At 46.9% G+C, this 27,584-nt stretch overlaps 3 protein-coding genes across 3 annotated transcripts; 1 reads left to right on the top strand and 2 right to left on the bottom strand.

Annotated features, from left to right (window-relative positions):
* Positions 1 to 850: 850 nt before the first annotated feature.
* LOC122657587 ((R)-mandelonitrile lyase-like) lies at positions 851 to 3,386 on the bottom strand. Its single transcript, XM_043852334.1, has 4 exons — positions 3,151 to 3,386; positions 2,315 to 2,991; positions 1,262 to 2,121; positions 851 to 1,164 (listed from the first exon to the last, which is right to left on the bottom strand). The coding sequence occupies exons 1-4, from the start codon at positions 3,230 to 3,232 to the stop codon at positions 1,125 to 1,127; spliced, it is 1,659 nt and encodes a 552-aa protein (XP_043708269.1). The 5' UTR covers positions 3,233 to 3,386; the 3' UTR covers positions 851 to 1,124.
* A 6,543-nt stretch (positions 3,387 to 9,929) lies between these two features.
* LOC122659214 lies at positions 9,930 to 10,424 on the bottom strand. Its single transcript, XM_043854352.1, has one exon. It carries the CDS (start codon positions 10,422 to 10,424, stop codon positions 9,930 to 9,932), a length of 495 nt encoding a protein of 164 aa, XP_043710287.1.
* Positions 10,425 to 15,710: 5,286 nt separating this feature from the next.
* Positions 15,711 to 18,254, top strand: LOC122659213. The gene is made up of 3 exons (XM_043854351.1): positions 15,711 to 15,765; positions 17,042 to 17,119; positions 17,650 to 18,254. The coding sequence occupies exons 1-3, from the start codon at positions 15,711 to 15,713 to the stop codon at positions 18,252 to 18,254; spliced, it is 738 nt and encodes a 245-aa protein (XP_043710286.1).
* The last annotated feature ends 9,330 nt before the right edge of the window (positions 18,255 to 27,584 follow it).

Raw genomic sequence — 27,584 nt, 5'->3', positions numbered from 1 at the left:
ATAACATTATTTCTCCTACCATAAGACAACAATAATATCATGGTACAAACAACAAGAAATCAAATCAATATCCTCACAACTGTGAGCTAAAGGTAAAAAGAAATGAATCAAAACAACGAGAAAAGCAACATCCTCACCTTCAAAGTATAGGCAGAGCATTGAATAGGATCTTCAGGAGCTGACAGATCAAGATCTTCATATCTGGTCTTCACAGACTTTCTCCAAAGGCTCTTTTTAAGGTTAGTCCAAAGTGCTAAATCTGTGGAGTGTAACTTCAATAAGATGAAATGATTAACCAGATCTCCCACTCTGCAACCCCACAAGAGCTTTTGCTCTGGCTTCTTTTTATTTTTGGTTTTTTCCAAGGAAGAGTGAGAGGGAGAACAAAAATCTCTTTGAGGATGGCTCAAAGCTCTTTCTTTTGAGAGATTTTTCTTTTTTTTTTTGGAGGGGGAGGGGGAGGGGGTAAATATAAATTATTTTTTTATATAGCAACACCTTTAAGTTTAGTTCATAATTGTCAGATTGAACTATAGAATAATTCAGTTTGCAAATGACCTCATTAGAAAAGAAATCAATGGAGTCATTCAGGGAGAATTAATCATCCACAGATTTTTTTATGGGTAATTGAGTTGGCGTTGGTTCTTGCCGACTCAGATACCCCTTGGGGTCATTAATTCTTGACAATTAGTATTACTCTACAATGTTCCCACCTGACAGACCAATAAACAAGCAAAATTGTCTCTAATATGAGATGAAATCATCTATTCACGAGTACTACTATAAAACAGGGACATTATCTGCGACCTGGGGGAGTGGAAGAGGAGGGAGAGAGAGAGAGAGAGAGAGAGAGAGAGTAATGTGAACACATTTGACTATTCATTTCTTTCAGCTGAAATATGAAAGAACTTAACAATCAAGACAGAAAGAAATACTACTACTCCTGTGTTCTTCTAAACCACTGCTGTTCATCTTATCCTCTGTTGAAAAATCATTCAAATGTATCACAGAAATTTACAAGACAAAGACAATGTAAGGGAGCTAAAAAAATCAAGAAGCAGCCAATTAGAAAATGCCATGGCTGGAAATGAACAGCTTTGTCCATACAAAAACAGCCATTATATCTATGTTGTTCTGTCTCTGATCAACTGTAGGCCTACGTACCTGCAAAAAACGGAGTAGAGAACCACCATCAATGACATCTGCATTTATTCATCATATATTTATCAGATCAACCACACTAGTTAAAAGCATAATTTACCGGCCCATCATCATCATTGTGGCCTGTGGATTTGTTCCCGGAGACACCGTGAAGGTGGATCCATCAACAACCCGAAGCCCATCCAAGCCAATCACCCTGTACTGACGATCAACAACCTTCCCTATTAGGCACCCACCATGGTAGTGCCATATGGTTGCCACTGTTCGGCGGCAAAAATCACCCATCAACTCATCATCTGACAAATTGAAGGGCAATGTAGGCCCAACATATCTAAAATCCCTCCCACCAAGCAAGCCCCTGATCCTAAAACCATCAATGGATCGGCCCCTCAGTATCTCCCCTATCTTGCGCATCCCCATCACGCACCGTGCCAAATCCACCGGGTTCTCGAAGTAGTTAAACCGCACCACCGGATTCACTCTAACATCAGTGGATGCAAGACGGAGCGATCCAGCCGAGAGTGGCCCAGAAATCTTCTCCATAATGGTGGCAACAGTGAGGTAGACTGGAGAAAAAGGGTCACGGAGGAAGATGGGGCGAACCGGCGACACAAAAGGGACGATGTTCGATGCAGCCTCAATGTAGCTGCCTGAATTGGTAATGCCCACCACCTGTATGAGAGAATGATCAAGTGGGAGTGGTGGAGCAATTGAGATGCCATTGCGGGGATTGTCATACATGAACTGACCCACATAGGGGAGGTGGTGAACTACTGGTATACCCAATGAGGCCAGGTAAGCACGCGAGCCAATGCCACTTAGAAGCAGAAGCTGAGGGCTGCCAATGGCCCCTGTACAAAGTATCACTTCCCCATCCCCACCTATCATGGCACGGTGGTGCCGCCCCAATTCATCCCGGTAAACGACACCGCTTGCTGCCTTTTTCGCCGGAGCAGAGGAGCCTGAAACAACACAGACCAGGGTCAATTCCGTCATTTCACCCAACACTTAGTTATTGGTCAGTTGACCCGAATAGGCTAGTTTGGACGTTTTAAACAGAGCTAATCAGGATTTCTTGGTTCGACTTTACAGAGAACATCTGAATAACTACCACTCAACCAGAACAAGAACTGAAATCAGAAATTTGAGAGAGAGAGAGAGAACCGGAAGAAGTAGAGCGTGAGCCCACGAGAACCCTGACGACGTTCGCATAGAGAGCGATCCTGATGTTAAAAGGGTTTGCGTAGTTCAGAAGATCTGCAGCCGAGTGTCTCCGACCAAAGCTATCGAAGGTGGAACCACCGATCTTGGTTCCGGTTACGTGATCAAGACTGAAACCATTATAAGGAGTGACATTAGCTTCAAGAAGCCCATCAAGAATCGTCGTTTGCCAGTCCATGAGATTGGGCCTAAAAACCACAGCGCTCTCGACCCACTCGTAAGACTGATTCACGAGATTCATGTCCCAGTAAACTCCAGATCTCTCAAAGAACTCCATATCTCCTCTGCTGTAAAACCCAGCATTAATGGCGCTGCTTCCGCCGAGAACTCTGCCTCTAGCATTAGGAACACCATCCTCAGAAATGAAGGCCTGAGCAGGCGAGTCGAAGGTGTCTGTATGAGATAGTACAGGCAAGAACCCTTCTTGGGTCATGAGGTTTGTGTTGTCATAGCTGGGCCCACCTCTCTCTAACAACAAGACTCTGTATTTCGCAGACAATGTGGCTGCTAATGGACAACCAGCGGTGCCTCCTCCGACGATTATGTAATCGTAATCTTCTCTCATCGGCAATTCTGTGGCGTTCAAAACGAAATTAACGTACGGTGGTCCTGCAAGAACAAGAACTAAACATTAAGAAATGATCCAATTCTTCCAAGAAAAAACAGAACACCCAACTGAGTTTCAATGGGTTTGATTGTTCGATCAAAGTGAGGGGAAAATCCCAATCCATCCAATAAAAACCACAGACGAACTAAGAGTTAATCTACCTTGGTCTAGTTGGGCTAGCACAAGCAATGGGAAGAGGAGGAGAAAGCAGAACCGGAAAACGTGTTTACTGAATTCGCGCATGATTGAGTGAAATGTGTCACAATGAAAGCTCGGAGCAGCAGAACCCGCAACTGAACTGAACTTACAGAGAGAGAGAGAGAGAGAGAGTCAAATATATCTAAAATCTAAACTAAACTAAACATAAGCCGTGGCAACAATGCGATTTACGTAGAGCGAGCGAAAAATCAGAAATATAAAGAAAGGCACTGTTTGTCGGAAAATGGGAATCATTACCAACCTGACCCGACCTAATTTCTTTCTCAATTCTAAAACCTTTTGGTTCTTTATTTGCCTTTTCTTTTTTTTTGTCCTGGTTTATTGAAGTATGGTCTTATGGATGGTCAGGAACATTTTGGACCTTTATCCCCTCCAATTTTCTGTCCGGTACATTTCGCCTGTTGTCCCTAACAAGTGGGCGCAATGACCATTCCATTCCTGTCCGAACACTCTGTCCTCTTATTATAGGCACTAGGGAATTAGATCGGTCTGAAAATTACAGGAGATAAATTTCCATTTAAAAGTGGTTTGAAAATGAAAAAAAATATAATAGAAATAAGAAAAAGTGTTAAACAACAATATTTCCCCAAATACACATTTTATTTTATTTTTTGGTAAAACAAATACACATTCGAAGCTAAAGAGAGAGTTTTTGAGAATCTTTAAGGTTCCCTATGGTTCAAGGCCCAAATAATATTTGGAGTTCCTGATTTTGGTGCTTCCAAGACCTCTCTATTCAAGGATTTATCTACAAAGTTGAATAATAAAGAGCAAGGTTAAAGTCCAAGGTTTTATTACATCTTGGTAAGGAAGTAGTATGAAGTTAGTTATTGTCTCCATGTCTTTACCCAAAAAGAAAGTTATTTTCTCCATGTATAATTATGTTTGTTTGCATTTTAAGTTACTTACTTCGCAATATAATCACTTGTGCCAAGTGGCGGGGTTAATTTCTTAGTGAGACAATAATGGACATCCTAAGATACATTGGATATCTTAGCATAGATCATGCCAATCCAAGGATAAAGGAGTGTTGCGTGTGAAAACCTCTGTCACCCGGTTCACCCACGGATGAGTCTGCAAAAAATCGAGTGAGTACAAGAGAGCCGGTGTGGCTCCGGCCTAGGACTCTCCGACACTCAAGTCAGGTCTCCAGTGCAACAACGTAACAGCTAGTAAATAGTAAGATGAACATTTGAGCTCCATACATGGGTATTTATAGGATGAGATGAGGCAATTGGAGGAGTCCTTGTATGGGAAGAGTCCTCCATTGGTAAGGCTCCTCCACGCGGAGCGGAGTGGAGAGGTATTTTTAGAGTCGGACTCTTGTTAGGGTAAGAGTCCTTATTGGAGAGCAATTCAGAATCTCATTGGATTGTGGCTCGATCCTTATCCCGTCATTCTCGGGCTGTGCCGTCGTGGCACCGCGATCCCCGGTAGGGCGTTATGGTAGCTTCTGTGGAGGGGTTGGCCTCATAGCTCGGCCACGGGAGGCCGTGGCCTCAGTGCTCGGCCTCTGGCTGCAGTGGCCTCAGTGCTCGGCCTCTGGCGGCCACGGCCTCAGCGCTCAACCCTTGGCCTCGGCATATGCGGCATGGGGGTCTCCCCCGATCATGCGGGAGCTCAGCCGAGTCATGGCATAGCGCCGCGCACCTGGTGCTCAGCCCAGTTCTCGGTGCCCAAAGTGCTCGGCCTCGATGCTTAGCCAAGCAAGGAATGAAGTGCTGTCCCTCTCCGGATGAATGGCTCGGTCCGACCTGGGACGGCTCGGCTCGGTCTTGGGATTTGGTCTCAGCACATCCACATGGCGACCTCTGGTAGGTTGGGAGATCCATGACTCATCACAGGCCCCCCACTCATCAAGGGTCGGCTCGGCCTTGATGAGTAGAATCTCTCCGTTTGTTGACTATCCTCCTTTGAGGCCGAGTCTGAGCTCTTTTCCTTCATCAATTTGACGTCGTACGGACTGACAGTTGGGGCGTCAGTGCCACATCACTCTGTGCCATTATGGCACTCGGGAATTCGAATCGTCTATTCATCTGAACCGTTGAATTTTGCTGAGTTCTCCTCGGCCATTGGATCTCGATGACTCGGAGGCTATAAATAGGCGACCCTTCTTCTCTTATTCTTCATTGTTTCAAATCTTGGAGTGCTCGGCTAGCTCAGAGTTCTCGGCTTATCAAGTGCTCGGCGTCCTCAGCTTTCTAGTTCGTGTTCAGCTCGTCTTTGAAGCTTCCTCAACCAATAAGTCTTCTCTACCCATTATGTCAGTTGGTAGTGGTCACGAGGGCGAAGTACTCGCCAGAGTGGGTGAGGATGTGGGTCTGAGCCGACCGCTCTCCCACCATAGACTTGTTGGGCTCGACCTCGGACGAGCCCACCTCGTTGGAGTCCCACTAGGCCGATGCTACCGAGCTCCCCCTAGCCCTGGAGTCCGACCATGAGGCCCAGCCAATTCCTGAAGACCGAGCTGAGAGCTCGGGTTCGTCTTCAACAGACGATGAAGAGTCAGGCGAAGAGCGATCTTCCGGAGATGGGGTTAGCTCGGTCGACTCCACCACTGACGTTCCCAAGTCGGAAGAGGGAAGCATCGACACCGTGGAGAGTACGGTCACCGAGGCCAACCTCCAACGCCTAAGGGCTACATATGCCATAACCGAGGACGTCCACCTCCGAGTCCCCAGCCCCAGGGAGATGGCCTGCTTCATTCAACCCGGCGAGGTGGCCCTGTACGAGATAGCGTTCAAGTACGCTTTTAGGTTCCCAGTGCTCGAATTGGTGGACCAGATCTTGGACCATTTCCACCTCTCTCCAGGTCAGCTAACGCCGAACGCGTGGCTGCTGCTGTACGGCTTCCACGTCTTCTTCTGCAAGATGGGCCGAGCCGTGAGCGTGGCCCTCTTCTCTTGGCTCTACTACTTGAAGAAGTCTTTGGAGAAGGGGTGGTATTATTTCACCCTCCAAACCAATAAGGGTTCGGCTCTGAGCAGTCACAAATTCCTGGTCGGGGTGTCGACCTCCAAAAAGCACTGGAAGCCTCGGTTCTTCTTTGCTTCCATCCCTGACTACCCCTTCCGAACTGAGTGGAAGGAGATACACCTGAACTATGTCAATAGGGTATTGCCCTTGAATGAGAATGAGCTGACCTCGCTCAATCTGATTCTCCAGCATCCGCCCTTCGATGTTCAGCAGCTCATAAATGAGGAGTTCTTACAGAGGTGGAATCTGACCCCGGGTAGGGACTCAAAGCCGAGCCCTGCCCTCTACTTACTTTTTTCCCTTTTAGCATGTCCTGACTTCTCTTTTTCCTTTATTTTGCAGTGGTCGACAATGTACCTCCGATGGACCAGGCTCGGCTCCGAGCTGAGCATCTGAAGGAGAGGAGGAGGAAGGCCGCTGAGAAGAAGTCCTATGGTGATCCCTCTAAGGCGGAGAAGGTTAAGGCGGTGCTACCGAGCCCGAAGGACACCATGGTTGGCCTTGAGGCCGAGAAGAGCAAAGACCCGGCGGGCTCGCCGAGGAAAGGGAAAGGTCGGAGGGGCGAGAAGAGCCCCCCGAAGGACCTGAAGCAGCCCAAGATCTCCATCAACTTAACGGACGGCAACCTTCCTGGGGTCGCCTCGCCCCCTAAGATTGCTCGGCTGGCCTTGGGGAGGGTCTCGGCCAGCAACATTCCTGTTCAGCGGGGCTGGCGCCTTTTCCCTGGGGACTCAGCCTTAACCTCTGTCGCGTACTCCAAGGAGTGGCTCGACGCAGCTCGGCTTCCCAAGGATAGGGAGATGTTGGAGGGGCTGTCCAACCCCGAGCTCCTCTCCACATTGTTTTAGGACTTCAACATGGTGAGTCTCTGCTCGGCTCCTACTGCAAGATCTGAACATTTAGGCTCGGCCTTATTAATGCTTGGGTGACTTTTGCAAGGTTTTTCCAAAGCGGTGGAGACCCTTCTCCGGTTTGAGCGGCTCTTGATTGAGAACGCCTCGCTTGTAGTCCAATATGATAAGGCCAACCAGGAAGCTCACTAGGCGGTTTTAGCTCGTTGCATTGGAGATTGCCGAGGCCAAGGTCCAGAGCCTCAACGAAGTGGTGGCGAAGCACAAGGAGGAGTTCGAGGCCTTAAGGGGCCAGCTTGATAGAGCCCAAAAGAAGGCCAAGGCTGACAAGAAGAGCGCTCGGGTCGAGGCGGTGAGCGAGTACCGCATGTCCGAGGAGTATGCAGAGGTGTGTCACAGCCTAAGGAAGCCTTCGTATACTGAGGGCTACGACGAAGGATGAGCCGACCTCCTTAAAGAGCTACAGTTGCCTACCCCAACCTCGACCTCTCTCAGTTCGCCGAGGATGCGGCCACCGTGGTCTAGGAGTTGGGTGAAGAGGATGGTGGGGTGGAGGTTGACCAGACAGGCTTGATTGAGGCCACCCAACAGGGTGAGCCCTCCACACTAGCCAAGGACGACGCTGAGGACGCAGCCGCCAAGGACCCTACTGCCAAGGACCCCCTTGACACCGCCGAGCTCTAAAATTTTCCTTTCTTTCCGAGCCATAAGGCTCCTTTTGTACCGTGCTGAGCTTTCGGCTTTTAATGAATGCAAAATCTTTTTTCTCCAAATTTGTCTAGGTGTTTGAGCTCAGCGATTGTCTCTCTTTTTTGCCGATGAAATTCTACTCGTCCAAGTGCCGAGGCTGGGCAATTCCCCCAGCCGAGGTCAGGAACTTCGCTTCTTCTAACCACGTCGTACTGGGTGCTCGGCTGTGTTATGCCCGATGGACCGAGGTCGAGCTTTTCGCCCGACATCGTATCCTTGGCTAGCTTTCTATTTTGAGCGATTAGCTAGGGTCAGTGACCCTCATGGCTATGCGGCTGAGCTTAACGCCTTGTAGATTTTTGTTTAATTTTTAGCCTTTGTACGGCTCAGCCGTGGTGTGAGTTTGTGTTTGTTGGTCCACCAGCCTATGAGGGCTGGTCTTATGACCTTGTTGCCGCCTAGGAGGGTCGGTCTAAGACGTCGACCAGTCTATGAGGGCTGGTCTTATGACTCGGTTGCCGACCTATGAGGGTCGGTCTTTAACGTCGGCCAAGTCTATGAGGACTAGTCTTACGACTCGGCTACCGACCTATGAGGGTCGGTCTTTAACGTCGGCCAAGTCTACAAGGACTGGTCTTATGACTCGGCTGCCGACCTATGAGGGTCGGTCTTTAACGTCGGCCAAGTCTATGAGGATTGGTTTTACGACTCGGCTGCCAACCTATGAGGATCGGTCTTTAACGTCGGCCAGTCTATGAGGACTGGTCTTACGACTCGGCATGTTGTGGATTTGAGATAGACTCAGAAGTGGGGAAAATCTCATTTTATTGGATTTCAAACTCCAAATAAACATCTGAGCTGAATTGAATCATAAAAGTAAGGCCGTAGCCGAGTACATAAGTGCTTGTTCAAAGCCGAGCTGAACAGAATACTTCATTGAAAAAATTTCTTCAAATTTTCTGAGTTCCAAGGTCTCGGTACCTTCTTGCCCCTCGGAGTCTGCAAGCGATACGTCCCTGGGCGAATTTACTTGGAGACTATGTACGGTCCCTCCCAATTTGGTGCTAACTTTCCTTGCAATCTTGGTTGGGACGCGCTGAGCTTTCTGAGGACGAGGTCTCCTTGGCGAAAATGTCGCTCCCTCACTCTCGAGTAGTAATACCTTGCCGTCTTCTATTGGTAAGTTGTGTTCCGAAGCAAGGCGCTCTCTCAAACTTCGTCGAGGAAATCAAGATTGGCCCTGAGTCTATCTTCATATGTTTTCTCGTCAAAGTTGACCACTCGATATGATGAGGCCTTGACCTCTACAGGGGTGAGGGCTTCAGTGCCATATGCTAGCCGAAATGGGCTTTCTCCCGTGGGTGTTCTCACTGTCATCCGATAGGCCCAAAGGACGCTCGGGAGCTCTTCCACCCACCTTCCTTTGGCTTCATCCAATCTTCTTTTGATCCCCGCAAGTAGTGTTCGGTTCGACACTTCCACTTGCCCATTGGCTTGTGGATGAGCTATTGAGATAGGGCAAAAATTGATGTAGAAATGCTTACAGAACTCCCGAAAGCTCAGATTGTTGAATTACGCACCATTATCAGTGATGAGTATTTTGGGTAGCCCGAATCGATATATAACCTTGTCTCGAAAGAATTTCTCCATGTTCTTCTTGGTGATGGTGGCCAGGGGCTCGCCTCAACCCACTTGGTGAAGTAGTCAATCGCCACGACCACATATTTTTGATTTCTAGAAGCCGGGTTAAAGTCTCCGAGAATATCCAACCCCCACATAGCGAAAGGAATCAGACTCAGCATAGAGGTCAGCTTCATCACAGGTCGGCTCGGCACTGGTACAAAGAGCTGACACTTCTCGCATGTCTTCACATACTTCATGGCTTCTTCTTGCATTCTCGGCCAGTAGAACCCTTACCGAAGTATCTTGTATGCTAATGCTCGGCCCCCCATGTGGTTCCCGTATATTCCTTCGTGCACTTTGGCCAAGGCGTACTCGGCCCCTTTTGGCCCGAGGCACCGGAGGAGAGGAGCATAGATAGCTCTCTTATATAATACGCCATCGACTATTGTGTACTTCACGGCTCGGATCTTAACTTTCCTTGCCTCATCTCGATTCTCCGGGAGTTGGTCGTCCTCCAAGTAGTTGACGATTGGGTCCATCCAGGTCGGCCCATCTTATTCAATGTACTTGACACTTTCTTCCTATAAAGAGGGCTTCTCTAAAATTTCACTGTAGACCGACAGGCACAGATTTGGGAGGTTAGCCTCGGCCAACCTTGACAAAGAGTCAGCCACGACATTCTCCTGCCTCGGCACTCGGATCATCTCAAAGTGTTTGAGCTCGGAGATCAGTGCTTGGGCTCGGCTCAGGTATGCTACCATTCTTTCATCCTTGGCCTCGTACTCGCCATTTACTTGGTTGACGACCAGTTGCGAGTTACTCTGTACTTTCAGTCGGTTTGCCCCTATGGCTTTGCTGACTCGGAGTCCGGCTAGGAGGGCTTCGTACTGGGCCTCATTGTTGGAGGCTGGAAACTTGAACCTCAGGGCGTATTGTAAGCGAAAGCCCTCGGGGCTGACCAAGATCAGCCCAGCCCCACACCCGTCGGAATTGCTCGAGCCATCAACGTTCATAACCCATGAATGTTCAGCCTCGAGCACAGCTTCAGTATCTCTTGATGATTCAACACCCTGCATCTCGAGGTCGGGTATAGTCCATTCCGCGATGAAGTTAGCCAATGCTTGTCCTTTTATCGCGGTCCTCAGGTGATAGCCTATATCATACTCGCTCAGCTCTACCACCCAGGTGATTAACCGACCCGATACGTCAGACTTGTGTAGTATCTTCTTGATAGGTTGATCGATCAACACAGCTATCGAGTGAGCTTAAAAATAGGGTCTTAGCTTTCTTGCGGCCATTACTAGGGCAAAGGCTACCTTCTTAAACTTGGAGTACCTTATCTTGGCGTAGATGAGGACGTGGCTGATGTAGTATATGGGCTTTTGTGCTCGGCCCTCCTCCCTGACCAGTACCGGGCTGACCGCCATCGGGGTCACCGTGAGGTAGATTTGGAGCTCTTCTTTGGGCTCGAGTCGATAGAGGAGCGGCGGGTTCTCCAAGTATTTCTTCAAGTCTTCAAATGCTTGTTGGCATTCATCCGTCCATGCAAAGTCTTTCGGGCTTCAGATGTTTTTCAAAGCCTTGAAGAACGGTAAACACTTGTTGCCCGATCTCGACATGAACCGTGCTAGCGCTGCAACTCTTCTGTTTAGCCTTTGTACTTCTTGGATCGTCCTTGGAGGGCTCATCTCTTGGATGACTTTGATCTTTGTCGGGTTGGCCTCGATACCTCGTATGGAGACCATGAAGCCGAGGAATTTTCCCGAAGTTACTCCAAAAGCGCATTTGGTGGGGTTCAGCTTCATTTGGTTCTTTCTCAGCACGCCGAAGGCCTCTTCCAGGTCGGCCAAATGATGCTCAACCTTCAAGCTCTTCACTAACATGTCTTCTACATAGACTTCCATGTTCCTGCCGATTTGCGCATGAAATATACAGTTCACCAGCAGCTGGTACGTTGCTCCGACATTCTTCAACCCGAACGGCATGACCTTGTAACAAAAATTTTCTTGGTCGGTTCGAAAAGCAATGTAGGACTCATCCTCTTCGTGCATCAGAATTTGATTATAGTCGGCGTCCGCATCTATAAAGCTCAGCATCTCATGCTAGGCAGTGGCGTCGATTAAGAGGTCGATCCCTGGTAGAGGGTATTCATCTTTCGGGCACACCTTGTTAAGGTTGGTATAATTGACGCACATTCTCCACTTCCCATTCGGCTTTGGAACCATAACAACGTTCGCCAGCCACGTCAGGAACTTCTCTTCTCGGATGAACCCTGATCGTTGGAGCTTCTCTACTTCCTCCTTGATCGCAGCTTGTCGATCGAGGACGTAGTTCCTTCTCTTCTGTTGGATTGGCTTTCGGGTTGGATCCATATGGAGTTGGTGCTCAGCTATGTGCCTCGGTATGCCTAGCATGTCGGTGGCTGACTAGTCAAAGACGTTGGCATTCGCCTTTAAGAAGTTTTCGAGCCGATTCCTTTGTTCTTCGCTCAACAATGATTCGAGCTGTACTATTTTTATTGGATCTTCATCGCTGAGGGAGAATGGGATGAGGTCTTCTACGGGTCTTTCGTGCCTTTCAGTGAGTTCATCCCGCTGGTCTTCAGGGAGGTGCTCAACGCACATAGCCATTCCTCGGGTGTTGCCCTTGTTTTGCTTGATGAATGTGGCGTAACATTCTCGGGCCTTCTTTTGGTCACCTCGGATTTCTCCGATGCCGTTCTCCATGGGGAACTTCATCTTCAAGTGTGTCAGCGAGATAATGGCTTGAAGGGCCGTTAGTGATGGGCGATCGAATATGGCGTTGAAAGCCACCACCGACCGTACCACCATGAATTTGACTTAGATCTTCACTTGACATAGTGCTTGTCCGAACGTGACTAGTAAGTTGATTGAGCCCTTCATTGTGGCGGCGGCCCCCGAGAACCCATGAAGGGAAGTTCCTTCCGGCTTGAGTGCATCATCGTAGAAGCCAAATTGTCGGTACGCGTCGAGTGACATAAGGTCCACGAATGCACCCGTGTCGACTAATACCCGGTGAACGGGTCTCTTCACAATTTCTACCTATACTACTAAAGCATCATCGTGAGGAAAACTTATACCTTCAAGGTCGACTTCGGTGAAGGAGATTGTTGCCTCGGACTTTAGCTTTTTGCTCGGCATCTTTGCGACCCCTACGAACTGCGCACTCGCCTTGGCCTTCCGTATGGATTCTTGCCTGGGCCCTCCAAGGATAGTGTATATGGGAGTTCCTTTATCATTGCTCGGCCCGGACCCATCATCTTTCTTCTCAGCTTGGGCTTTATCTTCGTCATGCTCGGCCCGCCTATTTTCGGACCTCAGCTAGGATCTCTTTTGGTTGCGGTCTTTAGGTTGTCGACCCCCACGTTCAATTACTCTTTTCAGCTAATAATAATCTTCGGTGTCATGACCGGTGTCCGTGTGGAATTGATAATATTTGTTGGGATTCCGGGATGACCTGGCTTACGTCGGTCGGGGTTGGCGGATGTATCCATCGTCCTGTATTTGCATCAAAATCTTCTTCTGCGATGTATTCAAAGGAGTGTAATCGGGGTTCTGAGCTCGGTCAGTTCTCTTAGCTTGGCGGTCAGTCTTGGGCCGCTTTTCATCTTTGCGGTCATTAGTCATTAGCCTTTTCTTCTCGACCTTCCCTTCGTTCCCCTTTTGTGCCTGGAGTAGTTTCGCCATGTTTACGAATTCATTGCACCTCTCCAGGAGCTCGGCCATGTTCATTGTCGGCTTCGGGCCAAGTCCTTGATGAGGTCCATGTCGGAGAGCCCGTTGCTCATCGCAGTATGGGTCATGGCCTCATCTAAATCCTTGATGTCTAAGGACTCTTTGTTGAAATGCGAGACGAACGCTCGGATCGACTCATCAGACCGCTGCTTCACGCTAAAGAGGTTGACCATCGTCTTCTTGTGCTTCATGCTACTCTGGAAGCGCGTCACAAAGGCTCGACAGAGCTGGGCAAAGCTTGTTATGGAGTTCAACGGCAGCCATGAGAACCATAAGGTCACCGCGCCCTTGAGAGATGAGAGGAAAGCCCAACAAGAGACAATTTATGTTCCCCCGTACATAGTCATCATCGCGTTGAAGTAATTGATGTGATCCGTCGAGTCCGTGGTTCCGTCGTACCGATCAAAGGGGGGCGGCTTGAACCTGGCCAGCAATGGCGCGGTTATGATCTCTGGAGGATAAGGGTGCCGCTCGACCAGTGAGTAGGCATCTGGGGTCGCCTGTTTCTTCAATCCCTCAACCTGCAAGGCCAACTCTCGTAGCTTCCTTTCCAGTTCAGTTTCGGGCGCTCGGCCGTTCGGCTCGTCAGCTCGGTACAAGTTGTCCTCTTCATTCGGCCGAGGTCGGCCATTCTGCCCCTCAGCTCAGGATCGGCTCACTCGATCGTCCCATTTAGGTCAGCCATTCTGGTCTGCTCAGTCAGCATCACCCCCCCTCAATCTTCTTTCCACCTGGAAATTGGACCCGCGGGGGCTTCTCAGCTGCTCTTCTCTGAGAGGCGGGCTTCGGCACGGGGGCTACCTCTTGTTGTTCTCGGTGTGCCCTTAGCTGTCCGTCCTCTCCAAGATGACCCAAAAATACCGATCTTCTCGCTACTGATGCCACTGGTTCGATCTCTCACTCAGCCCTCAGGCTCCGACGATGCTCCTGCTCATCCCGTCAAACACTCCTGTTGGGCCGCGAAGGAGGGGTTTTATGACGGGGTGGATGAGACGACGTGGCTCGGCTTGGCTCGGCCCAACATCGACCACCATTCTGCTGCATGTTTCCCTCTATGAGCACTGGTGCCAAGGGGGGTGCGACTGATGGCTGGCCTAGCAACCCGCCCTGGGCCATCTGTCCCATGAGAGTTCACAGCATCTCATTGGTATGCAACAGTTGAAGCTGAACATCCATGACGTGTCGGTTGTTCGTCGGGGCTTCCGGATCCAAACTTCCCGGCACGGGTGGTGGCAGCGGCAAATTTAGCCCTGGATGGTTCGGATCGGCCCTCGGCCGTCCTTCCCGTCGTGTCCAACACACTTCTGCCATTTCCACCATCCACCGGGGGAATCGGGTTGGCCGCGGCGCCCGCGCTGGCCCCCGTTCCTTCCCCTCGTGGGGGTCTTCCGGTTGTGCCTTGCCGTGATGTTTCAGGGGGTAGTGAGCGTCTCGCCTATAAATCCGGTTGTGGCTCATCCCCCCTCGGGAGGCGGAGCCGTGCTGTCCTGATCTTGTTTGCACCACCATTGTCTTTGCACTCTCAATTGGTAGAAACGACGATGACTCGTTGATGTCGTTCCCACAGGGGGTGCCAAATCTGTTGCGTGTGAAAACCTCTGTCGTCCGATTCACCCACTGATGAGCTTGCAAAAAACCGAGTGAGTGCAAGAGAGCCGGTGTGGCTCCGACCTAGGACTCTCCGTCGCTCAAGTCAGGTCTCCAGTGCAATAGCGTAACAGCTAGTAAAAAGTAAGATGAGTGTTTGAGCTCCATACCTGGGTATTTATAGGATGAGATGAGGCGGTTGGAGGAGTCCTTGTATGGGAAGAGTCCTCCATTGGTAAGGCTCCTCCATGTGGAGCGGAGTGGAGAGGTATTTTCGGAGTCGGACTCTTGTTAAGGTAAAAATCCTTATTGGAGAGCAATTCAGAATCTCATGGGATCGCGGCTCGATCCTTATCCCGTGATTCTCGGGCTGTGCCGTCGTGGTATTGTGATCCCCGGTGGGGCGTTATGGTAGTATCTGTGGAGGGGTCGGCCTTATAGCTCAGCCACGGGCTGTCGTGGCCTCAATGCTGGCCTCTGGCGGCATGGGGGTCTCTCCCGGTCATGCGGGAGCTCAGCTGAGTCATGGCGTTCTGTTTAGAGCCAACCTGTGTGGGCTCGGCTCAGGGCTCGGCAGGCCTGAGCCTCGGCCATGGAACTTGACCGTGTTGGGGTGATCGTTTCCTCCTCGCTCTGCGCCCGGTGTAGCGCCGCGCACTGGGTGCTCGACCTAGTTCTCGGCATGCAAAGTGCTCGGCCTCGGTGCTTGGCCAAGCAAGGAATGAAGTGCTGTCCCTCTCCGAATGAATGGCTCGGTCCGGCCTGGGACGGCTCGGCTCGGTCCTGGGATTTGGTCTCAGCACATCCACGTGGCGACCTCTGATAGGTTGGGAGATCCATGACTCATCAAGGAGGATTGAGTTATCGAGATCCATCAATTCATAATAACGCATTACTTTCTAAGGTTGCTTTGCGACTCAGATTAGAATCGAACAGCTTACTAGCTTGTTTCCTGAAGATGGTTTATGATTCAAATACTTCATTTCTATTGGCTACATTTGAACATCAACCAAGTTAGGGATGGAGAAGTATCTTAAAGGGGGAAAAAGTAGTCCAGTTTCCATTGTGTTGGCGGGTTTGCAGTGGCTCAGAGTTGACATTTGGCACTGTGGAGACTAAGGTCTTTCCATTTTGGTGAGAAGGCCTCCCTCCTCTTGATTGAAAAGGAACGATAGGGTCTCTAATTGACAAGGAGTCACCAGCTAGATTAGGGTTTAAGATCCAAACTTTCGAAAAAAAAACACACATACACAAAATGATTCCAATCGGAACTAATCTAACAAGGTTAGAGTCTGTGTCAGGTTGCAGTCCAGAGAAGGTGTTAGGCACCTCGATCCACCCGGTGAAAACTGGATTTCCACCCTAGGTTGTTATATGTAAGGGCCAAATTATGAAGAAAAATCATGCAATACATTACATACATAGAAATAAAAGAAAGAGTGTATAATGACATACCTTCATCCAATTTTGACTGCATAGTTAGTATACTAGAATTTAAAGAATTCCTGATAAAAAAAATATGAAAATATTAAGCTAAGCATGTTAGGAATATTCTACACACATGCTGGAAAATTACAAAATTGCCACTCACATGTTGAAAAAATTACAAAATTGCCACTCACATGCATATCCATGATATATGGCATTGAGGGGGCACTCAAAGCATGGAAATACGGGAATTGAAGCATCCATGCATTGAGGATTTAAATATAATGACATTCAGCAATATGACATCAAATAAAGATAAATATACAGAAAAAGACATGCACATATGAAATTACAGAAATACCCCTAGGCATGGCGTGTAAGCATATAATGATACATGGGAACATCTCATGGAATGTGAATATAGATCCAAAATCAATCATACATGATGGGCATAAAAGTTATAATATGGATAGATATAAACATAAAAAACACACGAAATAAATATCAGAAAATTCGTGTATAGTAAATTACCAAAATACCCCTATGACCTAATCTAGCTAAAGAAAAGGAAAACATGAAAATTTTGGGTGGGGAATATCCTAAATCCAAATCAAATGATGATAACTCCAAAGAAGTCAATAGAAGACATCTAAATAATCCCAAGAAAACTGAAAAAACTCAAATCGGACTTAAAACAAGCGATTAGAAAAATGAAAACAATGGTTCAAAGCAGCGAAAATAAAAAGAATTAAAATCTCAGAATATTTCTATATGGACAGATAACTGGATTCCTACTTCAAAGAATTTTAAAATTCTTTCTAGCAGACTAGTTGATTGTCCTTTGGAGAAGGTTTCTGAGCTTATTGACCATCGTACAAGGACTTGAAAAATTGATCTTTTGAATGCCTTCTTTATACCTGCAGATACAAAAGAGATTCTTAAAATCCATCCAAGTCTTTACCCACAAGAAGATAAATTGGTCTGGGGAGGCACCAAATCAGGTATTTTTTCTGTGCGATCGATGAATCATATACTTACAAATCACAAGGATACAACATATCAAAATAAGCCATCCTCTTCCACAGCTACAAAAAATAATCAATTGATGGAAGACTACTATTGGAAAAGAATTTGGAATGCTCAGACTCTTCCCAAGATAAAAATGTTCCTTTGGAAGAGTTGTGCTAATGGCATTGCAACAGGTGAAGGCCTTCTCAAGAGAAAAATCTCTATAGATCCGTCTTGTTTACGTTGTGGTCATACAGAATCGGTGGATCATATTTTTCTTTCATGCCCTTTCTCTAGGGTTGTGTGGTTGGCTCTTTGTTGGCCCATTTAACTCCATAAGTTGAAAATCCTTGTTTAAAAGATTGGCTTAAATGTTGGGACATAATTTATCAGGAAGACAAAAAGCTAGCTTAAAATAAATTTTCTCTTGCATCTTTCATTTTTTGGTATATTTGGAAAGCTCGAAATTATCTTATTTTCAAAAAGCATCATTGGTCTCCTGCTGAAGTTATTACCATTGCAGAGAAGACATATAAAGAATTTTGGGAAGCTACTTCTTCAGTTAGTCAGACTCATCATCAATCTAAGGATTGCTATTCAACTCAGCAGATTTCATCAAGCTCTCGTTGGACTCCTCCTCCACCTGATGTTACTAAAATCAATTGTGATGCTGCATGGAATAGTAAGACAAAACATGGAGGCATAGGTATTATTCTTAGAGATGAGTCTGGCTTTCCTATTTCAGCCTACTCTTGCGGTATTCAATGTGATTCAGCACTTATTGGAGAAGCATATGCTATCCGATCTGGACTTCTACATGCGGCTACACTTGGCTTTACCCGCATGATGGTTGAATCGGATTGTCAAAAACTGATTAATCAGTTATGCGCAGGATCACAATTGGAGACTGAAATTTATAACATCTGTCATGATATATTTTGTTTGCAAAAGACTTTTGTTTCTTGTAGTTTTTCTTTTGTTCCAAGATCCTCCAATACTGTGGCAGATTCCTTGGCCAGGGCGGCCCTATCGGTTGAGTCTCCGATTCTGTGGCCAAGTACCTCTCAGTGGCTTTTGCAACTCTGTAATGCAGATGCTACTGCGTGTAATGACTCTTCTCATCAATAAAATTTCTTTCTACCAAAAAAAAAAAAAGAAATAAAATCTATCCTAATCAAAGAGGGAAAAAAAATGACGGCTAAAATCCTGGAAAAATTAAGATAAAAAATATGACACAAAGGAAAATATGGTGTGAAGGGCCTCTCATTAAACCCTACTACAGATTCATATGATTGTGCACGACACCACTGACGTATGCTTAGTAGAAAATCGATTAAAAATCACAGAAGCAACAAAATAAAAACTAAATAGAAGTAGACTTGCATGTCTACAACTTTTGTAAAGAAGATGAAATGGTTGGAGTGGCCTGGACTCAATTTATGGTGAGCTCAAATTGGACTTAGCGCAATAGACCAGTAACTCAAGCTCTAAAAGTGCTTCAAAGCGCAATAATATGTCTCTCTTTCATGTTGTACGTATCCTCCAAAACGTGCAAGAGGTCCCTATTTATAGCCTTAGTGTCCCAAAGTTGTGCAAGGCAGGTGTTCTCAATTTCCATTCTTCAAGGATCTTCTTTCTTTAAAATGAGGGGTCAATCTTGGCCATTGATGAAAGGAGATCGCTTCTGCACGCCAAAGGAAAGTTTTTAGGGTCTTCTTGAATGTTTCTTGGTTAATAAAACATGTCTATGGGAGAGCTAAGGTCGTAAAATACAAAGCCCAATCGAATCTTGTGTTGTAAATTTGTTAATCCCTACGATGTCGCTAAAACAACATGGGATGAGCTTTGAACGATATAGAGTGAGGAAAAACAGTGCAACTTGTAGGCAAATGATATCGTCAACATTCAAACGTGGCATCATTCTTTGAGCTGCTGGTGTCATTTCTGGCCGGTACAAATTTGGCTCAAAATAACATAAAGGGAAGGTTCTGGCTAGGGCCTAAGCCTAAGCCAACTATGGTTTTGGTCTAATCTAAACATGTTAAAACCTTTACCATAATTTTGAAAAATTAATTTGTCAAATTTTAACCACTTATACCATCACGAGAACTAAGAACACTACCCAAGGCAAGGGGAAACACTCTCAAAAATAACTAAAGGATCACTTCACATTTTCAGGAGAATTTTGAACTCCCCATCATTTGGGCCACTCCAGGGTGACTAAAGTAGGTGTCAATAGACGTGATCAATGGGTTCCTAGTATTAAGGGGTTTAAAATCACAATCCCATGGCCATAGTGTTGGTGGAAAAATATCCAACACTCACAAGATGACGCGGGTTGTGGTGGATGCAAGCCGTGCCAGAACCTTTGACGCAGGTTCAAATAGACTGGGATTGCGGCCTATCTGACTGCCAACCAGGGAATGTAGGGTTCCCTCGTGCCTGAGTTACCTCCAAGGACCTTTGGGTTAGACTGTAAAGGCAACGGTCTCAATGGGATCTACTAAAAGTTTATAAAACTGGCCAGGGAAAGAGATTGACTCTTGTGTGAAATGAAATGACTAAATTATTGCTGAGAAAAGTACACTAACCAATTACAATCGAAACCAAACCTGTAGGGATGAACGCTCTTCCTGATTCTCCCTCCCAATGATTGGCCCGTTGGGATTGTAAGTACACCCTCTCAAGAAGAAGTACACTAAAGCAAGGAACTAGTAAACAAATGAAAGAACAATAAAGATAATGCCAAGAGCTAGATTGTGTGTGTGTTTCTTTTTCTGTGACAGCCCCTGCCCCTTTTATAGCAATCCCTATCTGGATGGTGGCGGCTGCATCTCTTGGCTTCAAACCCTATTTCCTATCTCCACGTGGCCCCTTCCTACAGCCGATTCCATTATGCTCTCCTGGGCCCACCGTTGTGGTGGTAGTGACCCCCTTCTCTCCCTCCTTAGAAGCAGGAGGCGCCTCCTTTGTGGGAGTGACCTTCTCAACCAACTTTGACGGGGTCCACCCTTCTCCCTTCAAAACTGCTGACATGGCTTATCACCCAACGGCCTCCTTAATGGCACATGACCCCACCGATGGTGTGGGACCCATCCAAAAATGACCCTAACAATTGCCCCTCACAACTTCTTGAGGCGGTGCCACGTGGCCCACCTAGCCTTAGGAGGTTGTGCGCTCTTTGTGCCGCCCTTCCAGATTTCCAATGCTTCAATCATGACGCCGTTTCCCCTCGTCCTGGGTAAACGTTCCTTCAACCAGTGCATCAGCGCCGTCAGCCTTTGTATCAGCGACCGAAATACTTACGCCTATTTTAAATTTGAATTTCTATAGGCTGGTGCCACAAACTCCCTCCGTTTTTGCCCTTTTAAAAGCACCAACCTCTCTGGTCTTCCACTCTTCGTTTTTCAATCACCTACCTCTTCAGCCTGCGCCATGGACAACCTTCCTCCTTACCCTCTAATTTCTTAAAGGGAACGAGAGCTGGAGAAGACCCTGAAGGCGTAACAAGCTCAGCTTCCACCTTCCTCCCGCTTTGAGGTACTCATTTCTTCCCCTTACCCCCCTTGTTCTCGTTAGGTCCTACTCAGCCCTACATACCGGCTCCAATCCCCAACTTTCCTAAACACAAGGAGGAGGCTATTCTCATCTGTTCTTCTACCCCGTTTAGCATCAAGCCCAAGCCTTTTAGCCGTCTCTGGCCATCTTTTCTCCCAGATTGGAAGGTGTGGGTAGACCACGTCGTGGAGGCATATCGCGAGCGCCTTTTGACTCTAGGAATCCTGGATGCCCTAGAAGTGTCCAGCACCGCCGTCCCTCCTGATGTTCCCCTCCTACAAGCTGCCCTGCACTTTTGGTCTAGCTCCAGTAATGTCTTCCTCTTCCCCTGTGGTCCCATGAGCCCTACCCTTCTCGATGTTGGGGCCTTGACCAGCCTCAAGGCCATAGGCCCTGAGTTTCATGGGGCATCCCTTGGAACCCTGGCCCCCAAAACATTGAGGAGTAGCATGGCCTAGACTTCACCAAAAAAGCCAATTACAGTATGTACTTGTCTTCTGTCCGTCGGACTAAGGGTCCTGTCTCCGAGGCCGAATTCGTGGCCTTTCTCCTCTTTTGGATTTGTCGCTACTTGGCCTGTGTTAAATCCAACAAAATTGCCAAGACCTACCTATGTTTGGCCAATGCCCTATCCCAAGGGCATCCTATCGGCCTTGCTTCTTTCATCCTGGCTTCCCTTTATAGGGGCTACAGTACCATAGTCAGTTCGAACTTTGATTCTAGTGGTGGCCCCTTCTGGATGCTCCAAATTTGGTTGCGCGCCTACTTTCCTTCCTTCTACACTCCGTCTCCCATTCTTGAGTACCACACCATCGGTCTTTACTTTATGCAAGAGTTGGCAGAAGAAGAGCGGCGGCTGTGCGGGGTCGAAGTATACAACCCCCAGTGTTGCTCTCGCCAATTCGGCTTGCGGCAGTCTGTCCCCCTCCCATGCTATTTTTTTGAGAACAAAGGCGGGCAAACCCGCCCTGTCGTTCGCTAACGACGCAGGGACAAACGGGACTCAGGCCGAATCAGCCTATATGGCCCTGCCAGAGGCAGCCGTAGCTTCATTAGGGATGACGGCGGCACAACAAGGCCTCAGAACCAAGGCCGACCAGTCAGGGGCAAGCACGTGACCATCCCCTGTGGGGACAGGGGCCAATGCCATCCCTGTCGGAGGATACCGAGGCCAAGCCTCGATAGGAGCCCCGAATAGGAGAGGGGCAGGATACGTCGCGGCATGGCCTACGACAGGCCCATGGGCTGCAAGACCCGGACCGGCCTTGAACCCAGAATTGATCATGGGGAATAGGCCAATACTCGATTATGAGGAGTTGGCACACCTGATACAAAACAACATAGACCCTGCTTACAGGTCAGCCATCCGGCCGGTTTATCGGAAACCATACCTGAACTACGTGGACAATAACAACCTAGGGAGAATTTGGAAGATACCTGAGTTTACCAAGTTCTCGGGGGAGGATAACATGTCCACCATCGAGCATATTGCCCGGTTCACCGTACAGTGTGGGAACTTAGGGGTGAATGATGCCGTGAAACTTAGGCTCTTCCCCAACTCATTGACTGGCTCAGCCTTTACTTGGTATTTTCACTTACCAGCCAATTCGGTGCAGAATTGGCAGGAAATGGAGGAGCTATTCCATACGCAATTCTATAAGACCGAGCCTGAGACCACTATTGGGGACTTGGCCCGAATGCGCCAGGAACAAGGAGAGACGGTGGACAAATTCATCAACCGTTTCAAACTGGCCAAGTATAAATACCTGACCCTCTTGTATGAGGGTGAATACGTAATAATGGCCCTTGGCGGGGTAAACCTTGAGCTCAGGAAATGGTTTGCCGGCCAGAACTTCATGGATCTTGGCCAGTTAGTAATCCAAGCAGCACCTTACGAGGCACTACTAAAGGAGGAGGAGCAACGCAAATCGTCCTCCATCGGAACTTACTATAAGGAAGCAGCCTCAGGTAACTACCCGCTACTAGGGGCAAGGGAGCCCAAAGCGGTTAGCTTCTTGGACTGTGAGGTTGACGCGGTAGAAATAGCCGAAGGGAAACCCTATGTCTGCAAGGCCTTGGCAAAGCAGGCCAGAAACGACCGTTAGATCGAGCAGACCAAATTCGCCCCCCAAGGGACTTTCGACGCTGGGGTAAAGTATTCTTTTGACATTTCAAAGGCCGAGCTCATCTTTGATCAGCTTCTAAAGGATAAACAAATCAAACTGCCATCGGGATACCAGATCCCCGCTAGTGTGGATTTGAAAGATCAAAGATATTGTAAGTGGTATAATACTCATACGCATATGATGATTAATTGTGTTGTTTTGCGTAATGCTTTGCAGAAGGCTATTACAAAAGGGCGAATCAAGTTCCCCGAGAGAAAAAAGGGGTGATGCTGGTTGAAGAAAACCCTTTTTCTGTTAATATGTTAAGCGTCAATCTGTCCAAAATGGCCAAGTCCAAAAGCGAAGTAACGGCCAGCCCCACTAGGCCGAAGGGGTCAGGATCCACGACGCAAGTAAGAGCAGTCCAGGGAAGCAGCCTCAACCCACAAGCTATGCCTTTCCCTTTCAACACACCTCCTACCCCAGCCACAATAGTTCCAGAAGAGGCCGCAAAAGCAACCAAGGGGCATAGGCCGACGATGGGGGTACTCTGGATAGCTGACAAGCGGACCAAGCAAGGCCGATGGCCAACCGAGTACGAAAAAGAAGTTCTGTCAACAGGTGGAGACAACGGGGCCCCACAGCCAAAGCCATTCAGTTTGTTCAAAGAATGGAACAGCAGCCCCGCTCGGCCACCTCCAGAGGAGGCCCACGCCTTCTAGTGGGGGGTCTGCACCCACTACCGATGACTAATTGAAGACCGGTCACCTATTAGGGGTAGATGATCATCCAACCGGGAGACGTCCCATCAGCAGCCAGGAATTCCCTGGGGCAAAGCTAACAGTTGGCCACAGACGGCGGGATCGATCAGAACTCACCACAGCTTTGATGAAGGAAGGTCTACCTTGTGGCCATCCGTCAGAGACCGCCTAGGCAGGACACCGATCAAACGATGCTTGGCGTATGACCCAGTGAGCCCCACCAACGCCAACGACCAATGACCAATATCGGCTGAGGGCTACCACCAGGCAGAGGATGGTCATACCCAAACCTCTGAGGACTGACGATTGGACCATAGCCCGTCATCCCAAATTCCCTACTGAACCAAGGGGAATGGAGATGACCAGAACTCAGAGACGGAGGTGGCAACGGAAGCAGGACGCCATGAACCGCTCCCGGAGGGCAGTAAGGATAGAGGACGTACAATTAACCATGGAGCAGCCAAAGATACTACAGCGACAACAGCCAGGCGGAAGTCTTGAGGATAAGGGGCACACCCTTGAATCTGAGGTGTCTGATTACAAGATCGAGGAAAGCGACTTCGAAGTCTTGCTGAAACCATCCCTGAACCGAGAAGACAGCCAGGTGGCCGTAATAGCCGAATGGGCAGAGCTGGGGAGAGTTAACCAACCGGCCACACAGGTTGAGACGCGGAGGAGGAGGCTGACTTTGCTGACCTCGTAAGTATAATGTTTGGGTCGGTGGAAACGCAGGTACAAGTTTTCACGAATATTTGAATACCAGCCAGGCCAGGATAACCAATTGGAAGGTGACATCTTGGAAGATATAACGTCCGGTGTAATGGACATTGAAATCGTTCCCCTAGTTAGTAAAGAGGAACAGCCAGAAAATGTGCAGTGCGGGGGAAAATATCCAACACTCACAAGATGACGCGGGTTGTGGTGGATGCGGGGCGTGCCTGAACCTTTGACGTAGGTTCAAACAGACTGGGATTGTGGTCTATCTGAGTACCAACCAGGGAATGTAGGGTTCCCTCGTGCCTGAGTTACCTCCAAGGACCTTTGGGTTAGACTGTATAGGCAACGGTCTCAATAGGATCTACCAAAAGTTTATAAAACTGGCCAATGAAAGTGATTGACTCTTGTGCGAAATGAAATGACTAAATTAATGCTAAGAAAAGTACACTAATCAATTACAATCGAAACCAAACCTGTAAGTACACCCTCTCAAGAAGAAGTACACTAAAGCAAGGAACTAGTAAACAAATGAAAGAACAATAAAGATAATGCCAAGAGCTGGATTGTGTGTGAGTTTCTTTTTCTGTGACAGCCCTTGCCCCTTTTATAGCAATCCCTATTTGGATGGTGGCGGTTGCATCTCTTGGCTTCAAACCCTATTTCCTATCTCCACGTGGCCCCTTCCTGCGGCCGATTCCGTTATGCTCTCCTGGGCCCACCGTTGTGGTGGTAGTGACCCCCTTCTCTCCCTCCTTAGAAGCAGGAGACGCCTCCTTTGTGGGAGTGACCTTCTCAACCAACTTTGACGGAGTCCACCCTTCTCCCTTCAAAACTGCTGACGTGGTTTATCACCCAACGGCCTCCTTAATGGCGCATGACCACACCGATGGTGTGGGACCCATCCAAAAACGGCCCTAACACATAGTTCTTGGAAATATCTCAAGTCATACGGCTTATCAATCAAGAAAGTCGGACTTGGAACCAAGATGTATTGGAAGGACTCTTCAATCCTTATAATGCCGAAGAAATCCTTAAGATCAAATTATCCTTGTTTCCTTAAAAGGATAAGGTTGAATGGAATACTAGTAAAAATTTAATTTATTCGGTTAAGAGTGGTTATCAACTACTTTCTAACCAAATATCAAAGAAGGAATTGTCTGCCGCTTCAACTTTAAGATTACATTTGTGGAGTACAATTCCTGATTTTGTTTGAAAGCTCATATGGTCTAACCCTACACTACCAAAGATCCAACGTTCTTTGGCGTGTGTGTGCTTCGAGAGTTGCAACTTCAATGGCTCTTCGACATCATAATATTAACGTTGAGCCTCACTATGGTTGTTGTGATGATCGAGAATCAATATTTCACATTATCTTAGGGTGTCCCTTCGCCCTTTGGTTTGGGAGTGTGTATTGGGATATGTTTTCCCTGCTCAAGAAGAATCATGTCTTCCTTCATAGATTTTGGGATGAAAATCCTTCTCGGTGCATGGTAAGAAAACTAGTTGGCGGTTAATTTGTTGGTCTCTTTGGTTAGCATGACATGATTACATATTTGGATGTCACATCTGGAAGTCTAAGGAGGTTATATGTATGTCCAGTATTGCATTCATGGAATTCCAAATTATTTCCAGCCACTTTCATGGATCTCATTGAAGGTGAGGCTTTGATTATCCCTATGGCACTACGTACGCAAGATGATTTCTGAAAGCTATGAGAAAGTTATGTTAGAGTTGGATAATCAGAGTTTGATCTCCTATCTACATAGGATATCCAATTTTTATCTTCCTATTTTGTCACTTGTAATTTTACTTTTATTCCAAGGAGATTAACAGCTTGCTGACTCCCTTTGGTCAAATTCTGATCCACGGATTAGGGAGATGTGTTTATCTTCTGTCCATGTGTGATTCATGTTTATCATGAATAAAGCATGTTTTGTTTCCCTGACAAAAAAGAAAAAAAAAAAAAAAGAAAAAGAATAAAGCCATATTTTTTACCCAAAAATAAAAAATAAAAAATGGAAGGTTGTTGCTTTGAATCTCCTTAAGTGTAGTTTAAAATTTTTATTTTACCTAGAGAAATCATTGAACTAAACTAATCATTGTCTTACAAGTAAGACAGTCTGATTCTAGTTTCTGTTGTAGGCAATTCCGTGTTTAGAGACTCTAGACTGAGCAGAAAAAGAGTATGTTCCAATCTAACATGTTTCCAGAATCTAGCCTAATTCAGTTTAAACCTATTGGGTAAAATAAAGCTCTAAAAACCCACGAGAATAAAATAGAGAGGGATCTATACGCTAGCATTGTGAAATGAAATCTATTATATCTGGCATTTTATTGATCATTGGATTTCCTTTCTATATCTTAATCATTCAATCCGTCCATTGTTGAAATTCATTTTCTTCACTATCGATACACTCTCTCTTAGTGAGAAGCTTTGTGGTGCAAAGCTTCGTTATAGCACCTATGACTTGAAATGTTATACTCTTTTTTGTAGTCATGAACATTGGAGGTAATATTTTATTCTTAGGAAATTTATTTTGTACATTGACCATGAAGCTTTAAGGGGTAATTTTCGACATGCGAAGTAGACTGAATTTCTTCAAGATTTCACCAATATTAAACAGAAAGCTGGTATTCAAAACCATGTAATAGATGCTATTAGCCACAGTACTTGGTTTTGAGTCCTTTCAAGAACTCTCTGAAGAAGGATCCATATTTTTCACATATCTTATAGGAAGTGCATTACAAGACCAATGTTGAATTCACCTTTGTGATGGATTTCTCTTTAAGGGCTCACTCATTATAAGGGATACTTTCATCGTGACAAGACTCTTCAGTTAGTGACGGCTCATTATTTTTGTTCCATATGAAAAGAAATGTTGAACACGTTGTGATGCGATATAGAGTGTGCCAAACATCCAAGGGACAAGTTATCAATATTGATGCTGGTTTATATTTGCCTTTGCATATTCCAAAAGTTCCTTGGGAAGATATTTCCCTGGACTTTGTTCTTTGACTGCCACATATCCAAAGAGGCATGGATCGACTTTGTCTTTGTCGTCATTGATCGATTTTCCAAGATATCTCATTTGATTCCTTGTAGGAAAACCATGGATGCTTCCATGTATAGCTTACTCGTTCTGTAAAGAAGTTGTCAAGTTACATGGTGTATCAAAGACTATCACGTCTGATAGGGATTCTTAAATTCCTTTGACATTTTTTGTGACAACTCTGGCGTAGCATTGGCACTTCAATTCAATTCAGAATTGTTGGATTAGTATTGAAGAACATGGCAACTTTAATATAGTAGAATCAGC

The sequence above is a fragment of the Telopea speciosissima genome, chromosome 4, assembly GCF_018873765.1.
Source record: "Telopea speciosissima isolate NSW1024214 ecotype Mountain lineage chromosome 4, Tspe_v1, whole genome shotgun sequence".
Lineage (NCBI taxonomy): Eukaryota > Viridiplantae > Streptophyta > Magnoliopsida > Proteales > Proteaceae > Telopea > Telopea speciosissima.
Note: the sequence above shows the minus strand (reverse complement) of the source record. Positions and strands in the feature narration are given on the sequence as shown.

Coding starts and splice junctions, on each gene's coding strand:
- LOC122657587 (XM_043852334.1), bottom strand. CDS start 3,232: ATGCGCGAATTCAGTAAACACGTTTTCCGGTTCTGCTTTCTCCTCCTC. Junction 2,992..3,150: donor GCTAGCCCAACTAGACCAAG/GTAGATTAACTC, acceptor TTGTTCTTGCAG/GACCACCGTACGTTAATTTC. Junction 1,165..1,261: donor ACAATGATGATGATGGGCCG/GTAAATTATGCT, acceptor CGTTTTTTGCAG/GTACGTAGGCCTACAGTTGA.
- LOC122659214 (XM_043854352.1), bottom strand. CDS start 10,424: ATGCAGGGTGTTGAATCATCAAGAGATACTGAAGCTGTGCTCGAGGCT.
- LOC122659213 (XM_043854351.1), top strand. CDS start 15,711: ATGGAGAAGTATCTTAAAGGGGGAAAAAGTAGTCCAGTTTCCATTGTG. Junction 15,766..17,041: donor AGTTTCCATTGTGTTGGCGG/GTTTGCAGTGGC, acceptor TTATACCTGCAG/ATACAAAAGAGATTCTTAAA. Junction 17,120..17,649: donor CTGGGGAGGCACCAAATCAG/GTATTTTTTCTG, acceptor TTACCATTGCAG/AGAAGACATATAAAGAATTT.